This window comes from Phaseolus vulgaris, chromosome 4, assembly GCF_000499845.2.
Source record: "Phaseolus vulgaris cultivar G19833 chromosome 4, P. vulgaris v2.0, whole genome shotgun sequence".
NCBI classification, from domain to species: domain Eukaryota; kingdom Viridiplantae; phylum Streptophyta; class Magnoliopsida; order Fabales; family Fabaceae; genus Phaseolus; species Phaseolus vulgaris.
The window spans coordinates 2,585,189-2,609,913 of record NC_023756.2 but is presented as its reverse complement, the minus strand read 5'-3'; the positions used below and the strand labels follow the sequence as shown (position 1 = coordinate 2,609,913).

Sequence of the window (24,725 nt, the reverse complement as noted above, 5' to 3'; positions counted from 1 at the left end):
ACAAAAATAAATAAACAATGGCAGAAAAAATAAATAACTAAAAACATATAAGATATAAAATAAAGGCAAAACAAAATAAGATAAATATACAAGATATAAAAAAAAATATAAAACCAAACAAGATAAAGATAAGAGATATAAGACGATACTAAATAAGTAGATGTTGATCATAAAAAGAAAAATAAATGAAAGATGATCATTTATTTAATATTTTCTTCAATGGTACAATTAATAGTTTGTGCAAAATGAAACATAATTAATGACGAGAAGTGCACAATTCAATAATATTAGAACATGTTCTTGTTTTGTGTCATGTGTTTGACAATATGAACATTCTTTTGTTTGATCATGTTGTTCTCTTTATGTTCATATCAGTCCTTATTCGACTTGACTTAGGTCTTCCCTTTAAGGTTATTTTCATATCGGAACTTAGGCATAGTATTTGACCAGTGTGTATGTAGGCCAATACTCTTCATTTTTTAGTTCCATCAAATAGTCTTCCATAACATGAAAGATCTGTTGCAATGTTGCTGTTTTTATTTTCTATATTTATTTATTTTTACATTTTTTTGTTCTCATTTTTAAGCATTAAGTGTAACAATTGCATTACTTCTTTTTTAGGATTTTGCATTTAGGGTAGATAGACACTTCAATATTATTTGTGCGTTCAATATTAATTCATACTATTTGACTTTGATTTTTTTATAATTATGTCCTGTATTTTTTTACTTGAAATTAACATGATTACATCATCAATAATAATAAAAATAAATACTAATTTATGTTTATAGATTCAAATTTTATGTTGTTGTAGAGTTTAATTTTTTATTTTCTTCATTCTTAAAAAAAATTTAAACTAAACATTTTTAATTTATTACTTTTTTATTTTTATTTATTCATTAATTATATTTCTAACTATTTTAAACATTAAAAATACTTATTTTTTAATATATTCAAAAATTAAAATTATCAAAAAGAAATTAATTTATTATTTATTTATTTATTTTTTAAATGATGCTAGATAGGGAAATAAAAAATAAAAGGATGCTAGATAGGAAAATAAAAACAAAAGGGTGCTAGATAGGGAAATAAAAACAAAGAGGTGCTAGATAGGGAGGGAATTGAGCCAAATTTTGTCTACATTTTTTATTTTATTTATATTTTAATGAATTAAATTATTTTTTTGTAGTACTTTAAATGGGTATATTAAATCTAATATTTAAAATTAAATAAATCAAATAAATAGCGATTTGCTAAAATTGAACAACTAAAATCGAAAAAAAATAGAAGAATCAAAATCACGAATTCGAAATTAAAGAAGAAGAAAAAATTGCAATTCAGATCTTTTTTTAATACTAGTTAAATACTTGTATTATATTGAGTTTAAAATTTATAATTCTATATTATTATAAATTTAAATAATTTATACATTATATTTTATTTTTTCATAATTATCATTTTGGTTTCAATATTTAGAGTCCATAGTTAATTTGGTCTAATGATTTAAAAAAAAATCAATTTCGTATTAAGTTTTTTTTTAAAAAAAATATGCAATTTGGTAACCTTTTCATCAAATTTAATAATAATTATAATAATTTGGATTTGGATTTAGGGTTCACAAAATTCATTACCTTTTTTTTCCAAGATTTTGATGCTATTTCTAACCTTCAAATTCACTCTTTCATTTCTCTCTTTCTTGTGTCCTCATCGCTACTTTTCTCCTTTTTCACATTTTTCATCTCCATTTGTCGTTTTCGACTCCTTAACGTTGTTTCACAAACCCTCTCTTTGATGACAAGATCGTCATCGAGAGGTTGCTAAAGGAGCTTCTGGGAATATTAGAGGTAGAACATTGAGAATTGATTTTTGGCATTGTGAAACATTGATAATTTGATTTTGGAGTATTGTAGAACACTAAAAATTTAATTTTGAATATTGTAGAACATTGAGTAAACTATTCACAATCTCCACCACTAACTCCAAATCTCACTTAGATTATATACGAAGTCCATTTATTTATAAATATGTCACATTGTGTGTCACATAATCACCCGTTAATACGTTCATGCAATTTAATAGAAGAGATCAAATCACATATTTAAAAAAAAAAACTTACGATTAAATTAAATTTTTTAAAAACCACTATATCTTAATATTGAAACCAAAAAATAATTATACCTCAATTAAAAAAACACTTTATCGTATAATAATATTTTAAGTGTATTATTAACTACTTGTTATAATCCTATTAGCACACTGATATACTTATACCCATAGAAAAATAATAATAACATTATATATAAAAGAATACTACTTACATTTTTTTAATATGTGATTAAAGCATAAGCACGAAGCACACCGAAATATATGTAAGATTAGTCAGACAAATACTAAGGTTTGTACATCGTTGACTGTTATACTTTGACTTTTGACAATTTTTTTGTGCCATGAAATTATACTTAAATTCTAGAAAAGTGTAATATAAAATAATAAAACGCGTTTTGTTGCATTGGAAACTGGCATGGAAGGAGACAAGAAAGGGTGATATATTATTTTAATAGTTAAAAATTAAACATTCATTGAAAAACCAATTAAAAACATTTTATAAGTAAGAACTGTTATTTAAGATTAAGACCTTAAGAATGTTCTTCTTTGTAGATGTGCATGAATCATTGAGTTTCTCAGGCATTATGCTTAGGATTAAATTCTTAAAAACGTGAAGATGGCGAATCAAATTTGAAATTTCTCTAACAAAAATATTTTTGAACTTAGACACGTTCCTTGTATCCGACAAAGAATATTAAATTAGATACGAATTCTATAAATTAATAAATAAAGTGTAATGAAAAATCAAAGCACGTGGTCACAGTGCTATCTGACTTCAATGCATTACGAACTTCTTTTTTTCCAAGAAAAGTAGTGTAATTTCTTTTGTAAGTTACGATTTGGGTAAAAAAAAAAGGGTAAGATATATATTATGTGGACGTATATTATATATTATATGGGTTACGTTAGAATTGAAAAATACAATTCTATTCTAATATGTAAAATAATGCTGATAAAAAAAATGTAAAATAATAATTTTATTCTAATATGTAAAATAATATATGTGAAGTTGAATAGGTGAAGTGATTTCTACTGTGTTATTTTTTTTTTATAAGTATTGACCATATGAGATGGATATTTATAAAAAAAAATATATAATTTTTAAAATATAGGACATGTGATGGATCTATATATTATATAATTATAAATTATATAAATTGATAATAAAAATTTATATGTATAAGTATGTTTTAGTTATTTTAGAAAAAAATATTTTTTATTATTGATTCAAAATGATTTATTTTTTATTTTATAATCATATTAAAAATTTATATAATAAGTTTGAGTTTTTTAAAAATTAATATATTCTTTTCTTAAATTGTGTTAGAACTGTGTTAAAATTGTAAAAAATCAAAGAAATATTTTTTAAATTTAACATTCCACTTATACGTATCTTATGAGAGTTGGTGTTCAATACGGACACACCATTTAAGATGCGTATCCGAACCTTATACGGACTTCACTTCAGTTTTATTGTTTCATACTAAGTCATACAAGTTATGTATAATTTTGCTTAAAATTAATTACATTATCATACTATTTCTGTGTAATAAAATTAACAAAATCGTGCGTACTAGTAGGATACAACTAGATTCTTTTTTCAACCTAAAGTCTTCACATAATTTACGATTTATCCATTTTCATAAATAAAAAAATACCAAAAATGGTAATTTGTAAAAAAAAGTTACACTGTTTTCGTGAAAAACAAAGCCCGCATTATGAACCAAACCGAAAGTGAAACCAGTTATTGTTTTTCACTCAAAAAGTAGAAACGTTTTAGCATCCAAGGTTAAACGAATGTTTTTCTTTTCAATCATAGAATAATTCAAAACACACACACAAGAAACACATAATAGGAAGGTTCCTTGTAGAACTCAATTAACTCGGTCGCACGAAATCATAAAAAAACGCGCTTATTCACCAAAAAATATTACTCACAAACGCGTTTCAGTTCCTGTGTTCCATTTGTTTATATATGTACATAAAAATATACCCTTTTGCCTTTTCTCTTGCTTTGTCAAATCCAATTCTCTCAGTTTTTCTTTTCTCGATTCATTTTGTTCTCTCAATTGAAAAGGGTAGTGGTGAATAGTGATGTTTCTCTCTAGATCATTTGTGCTTGTGTTCTCAGCTTGCTTTCTTCTCTGTCAAGCCAAGGGAATTAGATCTTTTGCCAGAGAAAATGGTTATGAAACTGAGGTTGAAGTTGCTTCCTTTGTGCAATTCAGAGAGGCCCCAGAATACAGAAACCAGAAAAAGTGTTCTCTGCTTGATACAAGCAATGTGGCAATGGCATCATGTGACCCTTCACTTGTGCATATTGCAATGACCATTGATTGGCACTACTTGAGAGGGTCTATTGCTGCCCTGCACTCTGTTGTGAAACACACTTCCTGCCCTCAGAATCTGTTCTTTCACTTCATTGCATCAGATGCAAGATTGGAGAGCAGGGATGAGTTTGAAAGGATTGTTCACACCTCCTTTCCTTCCTTGAGATTTGAAGTTCATGTGTTTGAGGAAAGTCTAGTTGGCAATCTCATATCTCCTTCTATTAGGCAAGCACTTGACAACCCTCTTAACTATGCAAGAAGTTACCTGGCTGATTTGCTTGATCCCTGCATTGAGAGGGTTATATACTTGGACTCTGATGTTATAGTTGTTGATGATGTTCAAGAGCTTTGGAAGGTTCCATTGTCAGGGTCAAGGGTCATTGGTGCTCCTGAATATTGCCATGCAAACTTCACCAGATACTTCTCCTATGAGTTTTGGTCCAGTGCTGAGTTTTCTGAGGTGTTTCAAGGGAAAAGGCCTTGCTACTTCAACACTGGGGTGATGGTGGTGGACTTGTTGAGGTGGAGAGAGGGTGACTACACAAGGAAGATTGAGAAGTGGATGGAGATTCAAAAGGAGAGAAGGATCTATATGTTAGGGTCACTCCCTCCCTTTTTGTTAGTTTTTGGTGGTGATGTTGAGGCTATTGAGCATAGATGGAACCAACATGGCCTAGGAGGGGACAATCTTAGAAACAGTTGTAGGACTTTGCATCCTGGTTCTGTGAGTTTGCTACATTGGAGTGGTAAAGGGAAACCATGGACAAGGCTTGATGCTAAGAAGCCTTGCTCAGTGGACTTCCTTTGGGCACCTTATGATCTCTATATACCCCCTCAACAGAAGAGAATTGCTGCTACTGGCACAATAAATTCATCCTTTTAGCACATAATTTTATATTGGTTCATCTCATTCATTTGTTCTGGTTTTTTTATAGACAGAACAAAAAGATTTTGTAATGTTTGTTCATACTTTTCTATAGTATAGTCACAGAGAATGCAATTGGATAAACTGAGTTTTGTTTTCAGGAGTTATGCTACTAATGCTCTGAACCAATAAATATAGCACTGTTTAGACAAAATTCAGATACACTTTCTTCCAATCAAAATTTGAAATTTTGTTTGCATAATCCACCAAATAAAAGCTTTCATTAAAGGCTTGTATAAATTATAAACAGAAAATTTTACTTGGAAGAATTTTAAAGAGTTGTTTGTGTTGTTTTTCCAACAGAATGAAATCTCATTTTCATTGTTTGTGTAATAAATGGTGTATTAAAACATTATCTAAAAGTTCAGTTAGGATTAAAGAATAACATTAAAAAGAATAACATAAAACCTTTTTTCTCTCAAAGAAAAATGCTAGTTATTACTTAGCTGTAAGTCACAGAGAAAAAAGAGAGAAGAAGTATGATTATGTGACATTATGATCCAACAATGAATCAGGTATTGCACATGTGAAACCATAGAATATTGGAACAATGTCTTGCTGGCTAATGTGTCTGATTCCACAAAACAAAAGCTAAAGGACATTACTTCATTTGGAAAATGTTTAGTATAGTTTCAGTTCAATTGAGTCTAATTTTCATTTAGATATTCCAAATTTCAAAGCATTTTTTTTTGTTTTTTTAAAATTGAAAAATATTTTTTTAATCTTTAAATATTAAATTTGACTGAGAAACTGAGTTATATTAGAAGTAATTATAATTTGTATTATTATTGCCTTTTATTTGTGACGAGTTTGTAAAATATTTAGAAATTGGATGATGATATATTAACACAACAACCAGTAAAAAACATAATAAAATAATATTTTAATTATATTTAATTTATTTTAATTTTAAATATTATAATGTGGTGTCAAGTTGTGTGGTTTAAAAGGAATTATGTGGAAAGGAAGAAAATTATTAAAATATATTATATTTTGAAAAGATAGATAAATAAAAGATCTTCTAAAAAAAGGTGCAGAAATAGAAAATAAAAAGCAGAAAAAATATGACTGATTCTTAATAAATTATTACTTCTTAAGAAATTTTTCAAATCCCTCTTAGTATTGAATATGTTCTTGATGCAAGTGATATTAAATTTAGTTGTCGTAAAGGTTGTGAATTCAAGTCAAATTCTTCTTCAAACTTAATTATCTATACCATATAAGTATAAGGAATGCATTTTTTTAATCATTTTTTAAGTTATTTTTTAATTAGATAATTTTATATTTAATATTTATATATATAATAATTATATAAAAAGGATTCTATTTTGTAACTGATATTTAGTCTATACATCATAATCAATAGAAATAGTGTTTTGTAACTACTCTTTTATTTTTTTATTCTTATAAATATAATTAATTTTATTAGTTACAATAATAAAACAAAAAATATTATAAAGTTAATAAAATATAATTATTTTATACATATGTATATATATTTATAATTTTAATAATATTTTAAGTACATATTTTTTTCATTGTAATAAAAGGGTTAAAACACATGAAGATAGGCGCATCTTTTTTGCAATTTTTTAATTAGATAATTTTATCTAACCATACTTAAAATAATTGTATATATTCTATTTTTAGTTTTAATTTTTTTTTTAAAATAATATATTTTTAAGTTGAGTTATTGAAATTAAAAAAATGTAAAAACGCATGGTTATAAATAAATACATAGATATTCATGTTTAAGAGTTAAAGTATCCATTGCTACCCCCATTGTTGAATGTGCATTTGTTAAATAATTTGTGAACTTGATTATTTTGTTGATAAATTTAGTATATTAAACATATAACTATGATTTTAAAATCAATTGAAATAATTTTCAAAAAATATTTAAAAAATTGTAAATAAATTTTATTTAGTCAAACAAATTTTATTTCCTCTGTAGACGACGTTAATGTTTCCAATAAGAGAATTTTATCCCTACTCCATCGGGATTTGTCAAGAAAGCTGGCTCCAGTTCTTTCTTGAAAACCAACTTCAATAATGGCTTCTAAATATTTGCTTATTTTATTTTTCAATTAAAGGAAAAGAAAATTAAAGAGAGTAGTCAGAACATTCCATTTTGATGGCACACAAACTTTTTGGGACGAACATAATTTTATTTATATTTAAAGTTTTAATAATATATTTTTGGAATATAATGATGTATTTTTTAATTGAGATTTACCTAATTAGAGTTATTTTAATATTAATTCTTATTTATTAATTTTATATTTTTAATTATAGTAGAGAGTCTGACTAGTTGTTACAGGCACGTAAGAATCTCTACTGAATTTGGGACAAAACGCGACAAATTTTGGGTCAAACGGATGAGTATTCACCCACGAAAAAAATCAAATAGTTTCACACACAAAAGAACCCTCCTTTCAGCCCGGGCAGTGATGAATAAAAAATTTATTGCGAATCGTGTGGGACGAGTCTGGGGCTCAAATCTCAGCCAAAACTCAATAGAAACAATGAGGAATGCCTGGTAAAAATTTCAGACCAAAATACCCAAGGAGTAAGGCGCAGTAAGTCCCAGACCGAGAGTGAACAAAACCGGTTTTCCGAACACAAAACGTTCTGGCTTTTCTTCCCCATATCTTCTTTCTGTGATTCGTTTATGGACGTGCCTCCTTACCTGGGTGCAAACAACATACGAAAGTACTTGTGTGAATTTTTTCAGCGTAATACGGACCCGGAAAAAAATTGCAGAAAATTGGGCGAAATTTCACAAGTTTTGCTAGAGGATAACCATGGTTTGAACAAAATTTCTGAAAAATTCTCTCGAAATGGTTTTTTCCTGAAATTCCGCGTAAGAATCTCCACTGAATTTGGGACAAAACGCGACAGATTTCAGGTCAAACGTATGAGTATTCACCCAGGAAAAAAATCAAACAGTTTCACACACAAACGAACCTTCATTTCAGCCCGGGCAGTGGTGAATAAGAAATTTATTGCAAATCTTGTGGGACGAGTCTGGGGCTCAAATATCAGCCAAAACTCAATAGACACAATGACGAATGTCTGGTAAAAATTTCAGACCAATATACCCAAGGAGTAAGACGCAGTAAGTCCCAGACCGAGAGTAAACAAAACCGGTTTTCCGAAAACAAAGCGTCCTGGCTTTTCTTCCCCGTATCTTCTTTCTGTGATTTGTTTATGGACGTGCCTCCTTACCTGGGTGCAAACAACATACGAAAGTACTTGTGCGAATTTTTTCAGCACAATACGGACTCGGAAAAAAATTGCAGAAAGTAGGGCGAAATTTCACAAGTTTTGGTAGAGGATACCCTTGGTTTGCACAAAATTTCTAAAAAATTCTCCCAAAATATTTGTTTCTTGAAACTCCACGTAATAATCTCCACTGAATTTGGGACAAACGTGTCAAATTTCGGTTTTGTTCACTCTCGGTCTGGAACTTACTTCGGCTTACTCCTTGGGTATTTTGGTCTGAAATTTTTACCAGACATTAGTCATTGTGTCTATTGAGTTTTGGCTGAGATTTGAGCCCCAGACTCGTCCCACAAGATACGCAATAAATTTCTTATTCATCATTGCCCAGGCTGAAAGGAAGGTTCGTTTGTGTGTGAAACTGTTTGATTTTTTTCTGGGTGAATACTCATCCGTTTGACTTGAAATCTGTGGCGTTTTGTCCCAAATTCAGTGGAGATTCTAACAGGTAATTTCAAGAAAAAACAATTCTGGGAGAATTTTTCAGAAATTTTATGCAAACCAAAGCTATCCTCTAGAAAAACTTGTGAAATTTCGCCCTACTTTCTGCAATTTTCTTTCGGGTCCGTATTGTGCTGAAAAAATTCACACAAGTAATTTCGTGTGTTGTTTGCACCCAGGTAAGGAGGCACGTCCATAAACGAATCACAGAAAGAAGATACGGGGAGGAAACGCCAGGACACTTTGTTTTCGGAAAACCGGTTTTGTTCACTCTCAGTCTGGGACTTACTGTACCTTACTCCTTGGGCATTTTGGTTTGTAATTTTACCAGGCATTCGTCATTGTGTCTATTGCGTTCTGCCTGAGATTTGAGCCCCGGAATCGTCCCACAAGATTCGCAATAAATTTCTTATTCATCACTAACCGGGCTGAAAGGAAGGTTCGTTTGTGTGTGAAACTGTTTGATTTTTTTCTTGGGTGAATACACATCCGTTTAACCTGAAATCTGTCGCGTATTGTCCCAAATTCTGTGGAGATTCTTACGCGCAATTTAAGGACAAAACCATTTCGGGAGAATTTTTCAGAAATTTTGTGCAAACCAAGGCTATCCTCTAGCAAAACTTGTGAAATTTCGCCCTACTTTCTGCAATTTTTTTCTTGGTCCGTATTGCGCTGAAAAAATTCACACAAGTACTTTCGTATGTTGTTTGCATCCAGGTAAGGAGGCATGTCCATAAACAAATCACAGAAAGAAGATACGGAGAAGAAAAGCCAGTATGTTTTGTTTTCGGAAAACCGGTTTTGTTCACTCTCAGTCTGCGATTTATTGCGCCTTACTCCTTGGGTATTTTGGTCTCAAATGTTTACCAGACATTCGTCAATGTGTCTATTGAGTTTTGGCTGAGATTTGAGCCCCAGACTCGTCCCACAAGATTCGCAATAAATTTCTTATTTATCACTGCCCGGGCTGAAAGGAAGGTTCATTTGTGTGTGAAACTGTTTGATTTTTTTCCTAGGTGAATACACATCCGTTTGACCTGAAAGCTGTCGCGTTTTCTCCCAAATTCAGTGGATATTTTTACGCGAAATTTCAGGAAAAACCATTTCGGGAGAATTTTTCAGAAATTTCGTGCAAACCAAGGCTACCCTCTAGCAAAACATGTGAAATTTCGCCCTACTTTCTGCAAATTTTTTCCGAGTCCGTATTGCGCTGAAAAAATTCAGAAAAGTACTTTCGTATGTTGTTTGCTCCCAGGTAAGGAAGCACGTCCATAAACAAATCACAGAAAGAAGATACGGGGAAAAAAAGCTAGGACATTTTGTTTTCGGAAAACCGGTTTTGTTCACTTTCGGTCTGGGACTTACTGCGCCTTATTCCTTGGGTATTATGGTCCGAAATTTTTACCAGACATTCGTCATTGTGTCTATTGAGGTTTGGCTGACATTTGAGCCCCTGACTCGTCCCACAAGATTCACAATAAATTTCTTATCATCACTGCCTATGCTGAAAGGAAGGATCGTTTGGGTGTGAAATTGTTTGATTTTTTTCCTAGGTGAATACTCATCCGTTTGACCCTAAATCTGTCGCGTTTTGTCCCAAATTCAGTGGAGATTCTTACGCGCAATTTTAGGGAAAAACCATTTCGGGAGAATTTTTCAGAAATTTTGTGTAAACTAAGGCTATTCTCTAGCAAAACTTTTGAACTTTCGCCCTACTTTCTGCAATTTTTTTCTTGGTCCGTATTGCGCTGAAAAAATTCACACAAGTACTTTCGTATGTTGTTTGCATCTAGGTAAGGAGGCATGTCCATAAACAAATCACAGAAAGAAGAAACGCGAAAGAAAACCCTGGACGTTTTGTTATCGGAAAATGGGTTTTGTTGACTCTCGGTCTGGGACTTACTGCGCCTTACTCCTTGGGTATTTTGGTCTGAAAATTTTACCAGACATTCGTCATTGTGTCTATTGAATTTTAGCTGATATTTTAGCCCCAGAGTCGAAGCACAAGATTCGCAATAAATTTCTTATTCATCACTGCACGGGCTGGAAGGAAGGTTCGTTTGTGTGTGAAACTGTTTGATTTTTTTCCTGGGTGAATACACATCCATTTGACCTGAAAGCTGTCGCGTTTTGTCCGAAATTCAGTGGATATTCTTACGCAGAATTTCAGAAAAAACCATTTCGGGAGAATTTTTCAGAAATTTCGTGCAAACCAAGGCTATCCTCTAGCAAAACTTGTGAAATTTCGCCCTACTTTCTGCAAAAAAATTTCGGGTCCGTATTGCGCTGAAAAAATTCAGAAGAGTACTTTCGTATGTTGTTTGCTCCCAGGTAAGGAAGCACGTCCATAAACAAATCACAGAAAGAAGATACGGGGAAGAAAAGTCAGGATGTTTTGTTTTCGGAAAACTGGTTTTGTTCACTTTCGGTCTGGGACTTACTGCGCCTTATTCCTTGAGTATTTTGGTCCAAAATTTTTACCAGACATTCATCATTGTGTCTATTGAGGTTTGGCTGACATTTGAGCCCCTGACTCGTCCCACAAGATTCGCAATAAATTTCTTATCATCACTGCCTATGCTGAAAGGAAGGATCGTTTGGGTGTGAAATTGTTTGATTTTTTTCCTGGGTGAATACTCATCTGTTTGACCCTAAATTTGTCGCGTTTTGTCCCAAATTCAGTGGAGATTCTTACGCGCAATTTTAGGGAAAAACCATTTTGGGAGAATTTTTCAGAAATTTTGTGCAAACTAAGGTCATCCTCTAGCAAAACTTGTGAAATTTCGCCCTACTTTCTGCAATTTTTTTCTTGGTCCGTATTGCGCTGAAAAAATTCACACAAGTACTTTCGTATGTTGTTTGCATCCAGGTAAGGAGGCATGTCCATAAACAAATCACAGAAAGAAGATACGGAGAAGAAAAGCCAGTATGTTTTGTTTTCGGAAAACCGGTTTTGTTCACTCTCAGTCTGCGATTTATTGCGCCTTACTCCTTGGGTATTTTGGTCTCAAATGTTTACCAGACATTCGTCAATGTGTCTATTGAGTTTTGGCTGAGATTTGAGCCCCAGACTCGTCCCACAAGATTCGCAACAAATTTCTTATTTATCACTGCCCGGGTTGAAAGGAAGGTTCATTTGTGTGTGAAACTGTTTGATTTTTTTCCTAGGTGAATACACATCCGTTTGACCTGAAAGCTGTCGCGTTTTCTCCCAAATTCAGTGGATATTTTACGCGAAATTTCAGGAAAAACCATTTCGGGAGAATTTTTCAGAAATTTCGTGCAAACTAAGGCTATCCTCTAGCAAAACTTGTGAAATTTCGCCCTACTTTCTGCAAAAAAATTTCGAGTCCGTATTGCGCTGAAAAAATTCAGAAGAGTACTTTCGTATGTTGTTTGCTCCCAGGTAAGGAAGCACGTCCATAAACAAATCACAGAAAGAAGATACGGGGAAGAAAAGCCAGGACATTTTGTTTTCGGAAAACCGGTTTTGTTCACTTTCGGTCTAGGACTTACTGCGCCTTATTCCTTGGGTATTATGGTCCGAAATTTTTACCAGACATTCGTCATTGTGTCTATTGAGGTTTGGCTGACATTTGAGCCCCTGACTCGTCCCACAAGATTCGCAATAAATTTTTTATCATCACTGCCTATGCTGAAAGGAAGGATCGTTTGGGTGTGAAATTGTTTGATTTTTTTCCTGGGTGAATACTCATCCGTTTGACCCTAAATCTGTCGCGTTTTGTCCCAAATTCAGTGGAGATTCTTACGCGCAATTTTAGGGAAAAACCATTTCGGGAGAATTTTTCAGAAATTTTGTGCAAACTAAGGCTATCCTCTAGCAAAACTTGTGAAATTTCGCACTACTTTCTGCAATTTTTTTCTTGGTCCGTATTGCGCTGAAAAAATTCACACAAGTACTTTCGTATGTTGTTTGCATCCAGGTAAGGAGGCATGTCCATAAACAAATCACAGAAAGAAGAAACGTGGAAGAAAACCCTGGACGTTTTGTTATCGGAAAATGGGTTTTGTTGACTCTCGGTCTGGGACTTACTGCGCCTTACTCCTTGGGTATTTTGGTCTGAAAATTTTACCAGACATTCGTCATTGTGTCTATTGAATTTTAGCTGAGATTTTAGCCCCAGAGTCGAAGCACAAGATTCGCAATAAATTTCTTATTCATCACTGCACGGGCTGGAAGGAAGGTTCGTTTGTGTGTGAAACTGTTTGATTTTTTTCCTGGGTGAATACACATCCGTTTGACCTGAAAGCTGTCGCGTTTTGTCCGAAATTCAGTGGATATTCTTACGCGGAATTTCAGGAAAAAACCATTTCGGGAGAATTTTTCAGAAATTTCGTGCAAACCAAGGCTATCCTCTAGCAAAACTTGTGAAATTTCGCCCTACTTTCTGCAATTTTTTTCTTGGTCCGTATTGCGCTGAAAAAATTCACACAAGTACTTTCGTATGTTGTTTGCATCCAGGTAAGGAGGCATGTCCATAAACAAATCACAGAAAGAAGATACGGAGAAGAAAAGCCAGTATGTTTTGTTTTCGGAAAACCGGTTTTGTTCACTCTCAGTCTGCGATTTATTGCGCCTTACTCCTTGGGTATTTTGGTCTCAAATGTTTACCAGACATTCGTCAATGTGTCTATTGAGTTTTGGCTGAGATTTGAGCCCCAGACTCGTCCCACAAGATTCGCAATAAATTTCTTATTTATCACTGCCCGGGCTGAAAGGAAGGTTCATTTGTGTGTGAAACTGTTTGATTTTTTTCCTAGGTGAATACACATCCGTTTGACCTGAAAGCTGTCGCGTTTTCTCCCAAATTCAGTGGATATTTTTACGCGAAATTTCAGGAAAAACCATTTCGGGAGAATTTTTCAGAAATTTCGTGCAAACCAAGGCTATCCTCTAGCAAAACATGTGAAATTTCGCCCTACTTTCTGCAAATTTTTTCCGAGTCCGTATTGCGCTGAAAAAATTTACACAAGTACTTTCGTAAGTTTTTGCACCCAGGTAAGGAGGCACGGCCATAAACAAATCACAGAAGGAAGATACGGGGAAGAAAAGCCAAGACGTTTTGTTTTCAGAAAACCGGTTTTGTTCACTTTCGATCTGAGACTTACTGCGCCTTATTCCTTGGGTATTTTGGTCCAAATATTTTACCAGACATTCGTCATTGTGTCTATTGAGGTTTGGCTGAGATTTGAGCCCCTGACTCGTCCCACAAGATTCGCAATAAATTTCTTATCATCACTGCCTAGGCTGAAAGGAATGTTCGTTTGTGTGTGAAACTGTTTGATTTATTTCTTTGGTGAATACTCATCCGTTTGACCTGAAATCTGTCGCGTTTTGTCCCAAATTCAGTGGATATTCTTACGCGGAATTTCAGGAAAAAACCATTTCGGGAGAATTTTTCAGAAATTTTGTGCAAATCAAGGCTATGTTCTCTACCAAAACTTGTGAAATTTCGCCCTACTTTCTACTCTTTTTTTTCAGGTCCGTATTGCGCTGAAAAAATTCACACACGTACTTTCATATGTTGTTTGCACGCAGGTAAGAAGGCACGTCCATAAACAAATCACAGAAAGAAGATACGGGGAAGAAAATCAAGGAAGTTTTGTTTTTGGAAAACCGGTTTTGTTCACTCACTGTCTGGGACTTACTGCGCCTTACTCCTTGGGTATTTTGGTCTGAAATTTTTACCAAACATTCGTCATTGTGTCTATTGAGTGTTAGCTGAGATTTTAGCCCCAGACTCGTGCCACAAGATTCGCAATAAATTTCTAATTCATCACTGCACGGGCTGAAAGGAAGGTTCGTTCGTGTGTGAAACTGTTTGATTTTTTTCCTGGGTGAATACTCATCCGTTTGACCTGAAATCTGTCGCGTTTTGTCCCAAACTCTTTGGAGATTCTTACGCGGAATTTCAAGTAAAAACCATTTCAGGAGAATTTTTCATAAATTTTTGCAAACCAATGCTATCCTCTAGCAAAACTTGTGGAACTTCGCCCTACTTTCTGCAATTTTTTTCCGGGTCCGTATTGCGATAAAAAAATTCACACAAGTACTTTCGTATGTTTTTTGCACCCAGGTAAGGAGGTGCGTCCATAAACAAATCACAGAAAGAAGAAACGCGGAAGAAAACCCTGGACGTTTTGTTTTCGGAAAATCGATTTTGTTCACTCTCGGTCTGGGACTTACTGCGCCTTACTCCTTGGGTATTTTAGTCTGAAATTTTTACCAGACATTCGTCATTGTGTCTATTGAGTGTTAGCTGAGATTTTAGCCCCAGACTCGTCCCACAAGATTCGCAATAAATTTCTTATTCATCACTGCACGGGCTGAAAGGAAGGTTCGTTTGTGTGTGAAGCTGTTTGATTTTTTTCGTGGGTGAATACTCATCCGTTTGACCTGAAATCTGTCGCGTTTTGTCCGAAATTCAGTGGACATTCTTTCGCGGAATTTCAGGAAAAAACCATTTCGTGAGAATTTTTCAGAAATTTTTTGCAAACCAAGGCTATCCTCTAGCAAAACTTGTGAAATTTCGTCCTACTTTCTGCAATTGTTTTCTGGGTCCGTATTGCGCTGAAAAAATTCACACAAGTACTATCGTATGTTGTTTGAACCCAGGTAAGGAGGCACGTCCATAAACAAATCACAGAAAGAAGATACAGGGAAGAAAAGTCAGGACGCTTTGTTTTTGGAAAATCGGTTTTGTTCACTCTCGGTCTGGGACTTACTACGCCTTACCCCTTGGGTATTTTGGTCTGAAATTTTTACCACATATTCGTCATTGTGTCTATTGAGTTTTGGCTGAGATTTGAGCCCCAGACTCGTCCTACAAGATTCGCCATAAATTTCTTATTCATCACTGCCCGGGCTGAAAGGAATGTTCGTTTTTGTGTGAAACTGTTTGATTTTTTTCCTGGGTGAATACTCCTCCGTTTGACCTGAAAGCTGTCGCGTTTTGTCCCAAATTCAGTGGATATTCTTACGCGGAATTTCAGGAAAAAACCATTTCGGGAGAAATTTTCAGAAATTTTTTGCAAACCAAGGCTATCATTTAGCAAAACTTGTGAAACTTCACCCTACTTTCCTCAATTTTTTTTCCGGGTCCGTATTGCGCTGAAAAAATTCACACAAGTACTTTCGTATGTTGTTTGCACCCAGGTAAGGAGGCAAATCCATAAACAAATCACAGAAAGAGGAAAAGCCAAGACGTTTTGTTTTCGGAAAACTGGTTTTGTTCACTCTCGGTCTGGGACTTATTGTGTCTTACTGCTTGGGTATTTTGGTCTGAAATTTTTACCAGACATTCGTCATTGTATCTATTGAGTTTTGGCTCAGATTTGAGTTCCAGACTCGTCCCACATGATTCGCTATAAATTTCTTATTCATCACTGCCCGGGCTGAAAGGAAAGTTCATTTGTGTGCGAAACTGTTTGATTTTTTTCCTGTGTGAATACTCATCCATTTGACCTGAAATCTGTCGCGTTTTGTCTCAAATTCAGTGGAGATTCTTACGCGGAATTTCAGGAAATAACCATTTCAGGTGAATTTTTCAGAAATTTTTTTGCAAACCAAGGCTATCCTCTAGCAAAACTTGTGAAATTTCGTCCTACTTTCTGCAATTTTTTTCCGGGTCCGTATTGCGCTGAAAAAATTCACACAAGTACTTTCGTATGTTGTTTGCACCCGGGTAAGGAGGCACATCCAAACAAATCACAGAAAGAAGATACGGGGAAGGAAAGTCAGGACGTTTTGTTTTCGGAAATCCAGTTTTGTTCACTCTCGGTATATGACTCACTACACCTTACTCCTTCGGTATTTTGGTCTGAAATTTTTACCACACGTTCGCCACTATGTCTATTGAGTTTTAGCTGAGATTTGAGCCCCATATTCGTTCCACAAGATTGACAATAAATTTTTTATCGATCAGTGCCAGGGTTGAAAGGAAGGTTCTTTTGTGTGTGAAACTATTTGATTTTTTTCGTGGGTGAATACTCATCCGTTTGACCTGAAATTCGTCGCGTTTTGTTCCAAATTCAGTAGAGACAATCTAGTAGTTACACAACAATAAACAGCATTTGACTAGACGATTTGAAGAAAATGTCTATCACAAGACAGAATAATGCAAAAATCATGAATCAAAACAAAAAATAAAATTTAAGTTAAAAAATTTAGAAAATAAAATCAACGAATATCTCGAAAGAGTTTGCAATTAAATAGGAATAAAAATCTATTAATTCTATAAAGTTTGAAACTGGAAAATTGTGAACAGCATCTAAATCAGAATATTTTTCTGAGATAAAAAAGATACGAGCTTCAGAACTTGACATGGCATTTGAAAAACAGAACATTAGATATTTCTTAGTTTTTTATTTATTTCATTGTAATCTTTTTGTTTTGCACCTCCGTATAAAAGACTAAAATTTTTGAGATTGTTTTTCTTATAATTTCGCAATGAATTTTGACTTTTTTCAATAAAATTTTATTCTTAAATTCTCTCTACCAAATTGTCTATAAAAAATTGATTTGAACTTTTTTGAGAATTCATTTCTTTTATTTGTTAGAATTCTTGGTTAATCCGGTTAATCTTAATCAATCTCTCTTATATGCTTAATTTAAAAGGTATAAAATAAATATAAAATGAATAAACATTGGAATTAGTAAAATACTGAATATATCCATAAACAGATTATGTTAAATTTGATTAAGGCTTACTTGATTAAGTTTTCCCACTACGTGTCTTCGTTAAGACACAACTTAGAAACATCAAACTTTATCTATATTATAATTTTTGGTGTTAGATGATATAATACTGTGTTAGACAGTCTGCACTGAACATTTTAATTTAATCGCTAAATGACAACTATTAAAGAGATAAAAATCCCGGCGTGAGCCTCCCCTAGATTTGGTTGTTTTTTCTTCTTCATGTTTTATATATATACACCAATGAAGTCTCTTGAACAAGGGTTTGGTTGGAAACCAGTTTCATCCATGTTAATTTGACAGACACACATACAATTCTTTAAATGATTTAAGGCATGTGTAGAAGGACTTCTCATTTTATTTTATTTTTTCTTGTACTCCTCTCCTAAAAATCCCTATGAAATTTTTTGTTCAAATAGACTAAGACCCTTAAAAGTACCTTACATAACATCTTAAGCAGAATGATTCACATTCCATCTAGTTTCTTGAGGCTTGCTGCTCGTAAACCACATTATTCATGCAAGCACAAACATGAATTAATGCTTGGTATGATGAATCAAGAGAAAGAGAGCCAGAAGCAAGGAGATTATTTATTTAACACTCAGATTTAACACTGAACGGAAAAAAATTTATTATGAGAAGGGAGATGGGATATAAATAAGAAAAAGAGGAAGAAAAGAATATACATGTCTGTCACCTTCTCTACAACAGTCCAACAACACAACTCAGATGCAGTCTATTTTCCAACCCTCTCAAGTGGTGACCCAATAACATACACCTGCCAACACAAAGAAATTTGTCTGTATGTGCTTACAAAATGTATCAACAATTTTAAGAATCATGTGTATCATTCTTCATAAACTGGGTCAAATTTTAAGAATCTGGTTCATAAATTGGGTCAAACAGGTCCGTTCAATCAGTTTAGGCTTAAGTCACCAGCTCATAGGACGCAAAAACAATGGTCAAAAACCAGTAAAAGAAACGGTTTGAACAATTTTTAAATTGTAGTTTTATGCTATTTTAAAATTTCATCTAACATATTTTTCTTAATTTTATATTAGTTTATTACTAAATACTACATACAATAATAAAACATTCATTTATTATTGGTTCGACTCTTGTTTGAAATGTGAATGTGAAGTGGTGTTTTCACCAGTTCAATGAATAATACGCTAACAGTTTAAAAGGGCAACGAAAATAACATGTACTAACCAGAAAAGCAACTTTGCCAGGTAATCGCGAGAAGTGGCTACTGTATTACTAAACTCCTCACCACTGTCTGAGTGATTGTCCATGTTTCCTTCCAACGATTGTTCTGCTAAATTAGAGCTAGCATCATCTTCAAAGAATCTTCTCAATATGTTCTGAACAAGTTGGTGAATTATATCCTCCACTTCTACTGACGAAGGCCGAGACAGTTCAGTCACCTGCCACACAAGTTACACAACACAAAGAATCATACAGTGAAACAAGTTACAGTACCTAAATTCATGGAAATGAGTGAGAGAGGAGGGAAGGGACTTCTTGCAAACTTTCAATTGCAAGGAAATACAAATTAAATACAAGCAGAGAAGCATTACCATATCAGGATCCAGAGACCGAAGATATTCCAACAAATTGTTCCAGTTTCCCTTATCATATTCTAATTGCATCATTTCCTTCTTTTGGGCATTCAGCTCCTGAAAACAAAAGGCAAAGTATCTACATCACCTTTCATTCTTTTAAATGACCCCAGAGTTATAAAACACTTCTTCTATGTCCATTTGGAGCACAGACTAGAGAGAGTGAAAGTAAAGCCAATCCTTAGACTACACACAGGGAGCGGTGCCCCTTTGCCCATTAATTAGATTATGCCATTATAAGCCTTCAAAAGCCAAAAGAAGCATTCCTTTTCTTTCTTGCTGATTGCTGAAAGAAATTTCCTTTATGTTGTCTACCTTAATAACTCACAAGCTACTTGAAGCAAGTCTCACTATACTTAGTTTGGGCTAGTTTGGATGGAGGATTTTAGAGCAGAGATGTAGGAAGGAGTAAGTTTTTCTTCATTTTATGTAAAAATCCTCCTTGATTGCGAAATTTTATATCGAAAATGAGAAAACAACAACAGCATCGTCCATTATTCATTTTAAATCATCGTTTCATAATTCTCTCAAATTAAAAATGAAAAATTATCTCCTTCCCTTCCCCTCCAGAATCCCCCATCCAAAACAAAAGTGACTATCAGCAGAAATCATATATTTGGCAAGAACAAAATAATACATTTTACATGTTCTAAATAATAATTCACTCATTAAGACGAGACCCTTGTTCCAAATTCCAAATACTCCAACTTACCAGGCACAGACATAAGAAGCAAATATTTTAACACCCTTATAAATGCAGCTAATCAACAATCATTGTGCTTAGAAAATTGGACTAAACAAAAAGAAAAAGGTTACCTCCGTCACACTTGTCAACTCAGACTGCAACTTCCGGATGAAACTCAAAGCTTGAGGAGGCAAATCACCAAACTCTTTCAGGCTACCATTGCCGCTGCAATTTTCGAAATGATTAACAACCTCATTTTTCTCATTACCCTCTGCTTTTGCTCCATCCTTCACCTCCAAAACCTCCGAACATGTTCTACAATCTGACTCCTCATCCCTGGAAACGGATATATCCAGATTCCTTGTCAGAGACATCCTGTACTCTGCATTCCACAGAGTGTACCTATCAAAGAAGAGAAAAAAAAATTAAATCAAAACAAAAATCCTTCAATCAAGCACAGAAACTATCCAGTGATTGCCCCTCCCCAAAATCGCATACTTCACTACACTATTATCTTAAAAAACATATAACTAAATTTATCATACATTTTTTTGTTGTCACGGGCTTGGACCTTAGCAGATAAACTTCTTACAAAGCACTTACAAGGGGAAGAACAAAACAAAAGTAATGAAGCTTTTTCCGTGCACTTTAACTTCCACAAAAATTCTCTTATCTAACTTCTTCAAAAGTTAAGGTGCATAATTTGATTTTAAATTCTTGGAAAAGTTTAAAGTTATGTATTGTGCATAAATCTCCATAAGAACTTATAGGATAACAAAAAGTGGTATGCATTGAGCTTCTCCATTTTTGCTTAAGCAAGAAACTCAATTTATAAAGAAATTTAACTCAATTCATTTTTCCTTTTCCTTTATAAGTGCTTATAAAGAAAATTTTCAAAACAAAACAAATCTAATTCATCTTACCTTAACATTCCCTCCTCCTTCGAAGAAAAGACTTAGAGAAGAAAAAAAAAACACAAGAAACTAAATTGAATTGAACCTCATGTGAGCTAGTGAGCTAATGAGATAAATGAATTAAGCTCGTTAGGATTAAAAGAGAAGTAGTTCAGTTCATGTTACCTTCTTATTTTATGAGGTACATAAAATGAATTAAGTTCTCTTGTAACCTAATATCAATTCGTGCAACTCTCTTCTACAAGATTTTTCTCATCTTACAAGTGCTCAAAGATGAAATACATAAAATGAATTAAGCTATCTCGTAATCTAAAATCAATTCATACACAGATTGATTTGAGATCAATTCATCTTACTTTCTTATTCTCTTCTTTTACGAGTGCTCAAACATCAAATACATAAAGTGAATTAAGCTGCTCTCATAACCTAAAATCAATTCATGAACATGTCTATTACAAAATCTCTCGCATCAAACTTCTCTGAAAGATGAAAACATAAGTTTATATTAGCTGGTTAGCTCACGAGAGAAGCTCAATTCATTTTAACTTTTGTTTTCCTGTTCTACGAATGTTTAGGGAGAAATTCATCGATAACAAGAATCTTATACACAAATATGGTCATGAAATTGATACTAGGTAGCAATTGAAACAACAAGAAATCTCCAACAAATTAATTAGAGAGGATTGTTCGTTACCCGGTGACGATGGAGGAGAAGAGGAGGCGGTGGAGGGGGTGTTTGGAGACGGTGACGGTGACGGCGAAGTGGTCGGAGGGGAGGAGGCCGAGCATGGTGGAGATGGTCTGCTTCATGGAGTCGCGGGCGGCGGGGGACACGCCCTTGGAGATGGCGGAGTTGTCGAGGGGCTCGATGCGTCTGAGCATGGCGGCGATAACGGTGAAGCCGCGGTCGAAATTGCGAGTGGAGACGGCGTCGTCAGAGAAGCCGTCGACGAGACAGTATGGGCGGAAACGGCGGCGGCGCGTGAACGGAAGTAGGTGAACGGAGGGTGGCGGAAGGGGAGGAGGCTTGGGAGGGAGAAATTGAAAGAGTGACCGGTCGGTGACACGGGGGTGGATGACGGGCCGAAAGGAGAGTGCCATGGAATCGTGCTACCGTGGGTGAGGTTAACCCAGCTTATCTCCTATCTATGCATCTCTCTTTGCTTCTTCAAACGCTGCGTTTTTATTTACAGACTCATCTTCTTCTGTTCTCTATGTGATCTGTTATTACTCGCCAACTCGACCAAACGTTTCGGTTCGATTGGGTTCGGTTCAGTTCGGTTCAACCGCTCTAACACTGAACCGGACTCTTTGCGCGTCTTTGCAACCGTCCATTAATTATTTTAATAAAGTAAAGCACCAATTTAATTTCCGAATTATCTCTTGCAAAATTATTTATTATTTACATTACTCTTTAACTTATATAAATATATCAAAAAGATAATTAAATATTAATAATTTTAAAAATTATAAATCTTGAACGTGAAAAAGCAAATCCTTAAAGTATGAATTCGCATAAAGTATGTAATTTAATTAGTTTATTTTAATTCATTAATTATAATTAAATAGTTTTAATTCTAGTAATACAAATTTGATATGCTTCTGAGAAAATAAAAACTATGTCGTATTATTGAATGATTTTTTTTTCATTATTGCAAGGTGCCCCTTACATTTGACATAATTACAGATTCCCCCCTTGCAGTGATTGTTCTGAATTTGAGAAGAATCTTCTGATGTTTGCTTTCCCAACCCCAAACTACAACATCAACAAAAATCAATTAAAACAGTACATAGAAATTGAAAAAAAATAATAGTCTATATCATAAAATTGTTTTTTTCAAAATTTTCAAATTAAATATTCATTTAAAAAATAATAATTTATTTTAATTTATTTTGTCAAATTAACGAAATATTATTAATAAAATGAAATTATGATAAATATGATTAACTTTGTCACACGATTTCAAATAATACATTGTTGACAAAACTTTTTCATCAATTTAATATAAAAATAACTAAATAAACCTATTTTTAAAATAGTATGACAATATTGAAATCTTACTTAAAATTAATAAGATGAAATAAACTATTATTAACCCAAAAAAATTATGCTAACTTCTGCAAAAGTAGAAACAAAATAGTATCTTATTACTTTGTGATTAAAGGGCATATAAAGCTCTATACAAAAACCTAAAAGGGTTATTATAAACATACAATTTGAGATTTTATTTATAGGGAATATAATATATTTTATAATATTATTAGTTTATAAGATAACTATGTATGATGATAACACAGAAGAGAAGAAGAACATAATGAAATTGGAATCTCAAATTTCAAAGGATTGAATCATTGAAACAAAAAGAGTTTATATGAAATGAAAATGAAATGACATTAAAAGGAAACAAGAAGTAAGCATCTAAAGTAGGTCCTTTTCTATTTCTAAACACCAATAAAACCCATTATATAGTTGAAAATGGACCACTTTTCAAATCTCAAAATTGTGGCTTATATTCCTTGCTAACACCAAATACCTTCATGAGGGTTTATTCAACATCACAAATAAAACGATTTTTATTTTGAATAAATAGTAAATTTTATTTGTAAAATTTTAACATTTTGTTAAAATTAAGTAAATTATTGAAACTTATTAGGCTTTTTTAATCTCTAAAATTATCTTTCATTCTTATTGGTCCAATTAAAGGTTTGGTCTTAGATTACATAAGTCATTGTTTGCGCATCTCTCCTTTTCTGTTTGGTGCATAGACTCGATGATTTGTATGAGAATGATCTCATGATGTATTCTTTTAAGTTGTATGATTCTTTCTCAGGTGTTCTATATATGCATACATGAGAGTATGTATAGTGAGAGAGGTTAAGGTTGTGTTTATGTATAAGGGTTTGATCACCTCTCTAAAGTGATTCATATTTATTTATTTTTTATTACCGATAAAAAAAAATAAAAACTCTCATTTTTATTTCATTTTCTAATCCAAAGATTTAAGTGATCAATTGTTGTTTGTTTGTAAAGGATAAAAAAACAAATATTTTATATTAAAAAATATTGTCCTTTAATTCAAAAACTAATAAAAAAAAGTTGAATTTCATGTGTTAGATTTTAATTTGTGACTCTTCTTCTATTGGTGATAATTTCTCAGTCCAAATTTGAATTTTTCAAGCATGACTTGCTACAGTGACTTATTTGACCAACATGGCAATTTTCAGAAAAAAAATGTTAATGATACATAGCATCTTGGCAAAAGTTTTTTTTGTTTTCTCTCTATCTAAAAAATTACAGGTCAATTCCGTAGCATGAATTGTATGCATATATAGGTTATAATAAAGTTGATAATTAGTTGTTTAAATTGTGATTTTTCCATCTTTAAAACTAAAAGTTGATAATTGTTTTTTATGCTAAACAAAAATCTTAAAAATAATGTTGATGAAAAAATCTTTAAACTAAAGACTCAATTTTCTATATTAAAATATAGTTTTTAAAGAATGAATATCCATGCATATTGGATGTAGTGGATTAGGATAAGTATTCAACTTCCTTTACTTAATTATTTACATAAACAACTATATAAAAAAGCTTCAACAACATTGCATCACTTTTCTTCAAACTTTTTTTTTATATAAGTAATTTTTTTATTGGAATCTCACGTAAATTAAATACAAAGATATTTCATAATATATATTTA

General features: G+C 33.0%; 2 protein-coding genes across 2 annotated transcripts; one reads left to right on the top strand and one right to left on the bottom strand.

The window, feature by feature from the left end:
- The first annotated feature begins 3,995 nt into the window (after positions 1-3,995).
- LOC137836841 (probable galacturonosyltransferase-like 10) lies at positions 3,996-5,461 on the top strand. Its single transcript, XM_068645600.1, has one exon. It carries the CDS (start codon positions 4,201-4,203, stop codon positions 5,317-5,319), a length of 1,119 nt encoding a protein of 372 aa, XP_068501701.1. The 5' UTR covers positions 3,996-4,200; the 3' UTR covers positions 5,320-5,461.
- A 12,910-nt stretch (positions 5,462-18,371) lies between these two features.
- Positions 18,372-22,341, bottom strand: LOC137836840 (uncharacterized). Its single transcript, XM_068645599.1, has 5 exons — positions 21,719-22,341; positions 20,242-20,512; positions 19,384-19,482; positions 19,016-19,230; positions 18,372-18,581 (listed from the first exon to the last, which is right to left on the bottom strand). Exons 1-5 carry the CDS (start codon positions 22,123-22,125, stop codon positions 18,506-18,508), a joined length of 1,068 nt encoding a protein of 355 aa, XP_068501700.1. The 5' UTR covers positions 22,126-22,341; the 3' UTR covers positions 18,372-18,505.
- Positions 22,342-24,725: the final 2,384 nt, after the last annotated feature.

Bases quoted from the DNA above. Each gene is read 5' to 3' on its own strand.
- LOC137836841 (XM_068645600.1), top strand. From the start codon at position 4,201: ATGTTTCTCTCTAGATCATTTGTGCTTGTGTTCTCAGCTTGCTTTCTT.
- LOC137836840 (XM_068645599.1), bottom strand. From the start codon at position 22,125: ATGGCACTCTCCTTTCGGCCCGTCATCCACCCCCGTGTCACCGACCGG. The intron at 19,483-20,241 runs GTAACCTTTTTC...TTTTGTTTTCAG, and splicing joins AGTTGACAAGTGTGACGGAG to GAGCTGAATGCCCAAAAGAA. The intron at 18,582-19,015 runs GTTAGTACATGT...TTGTGTTGGCAG, and splicing joins CTGGCAAAGTTGCTTTTCTG to GTGTATGTTATTGGGTCACC.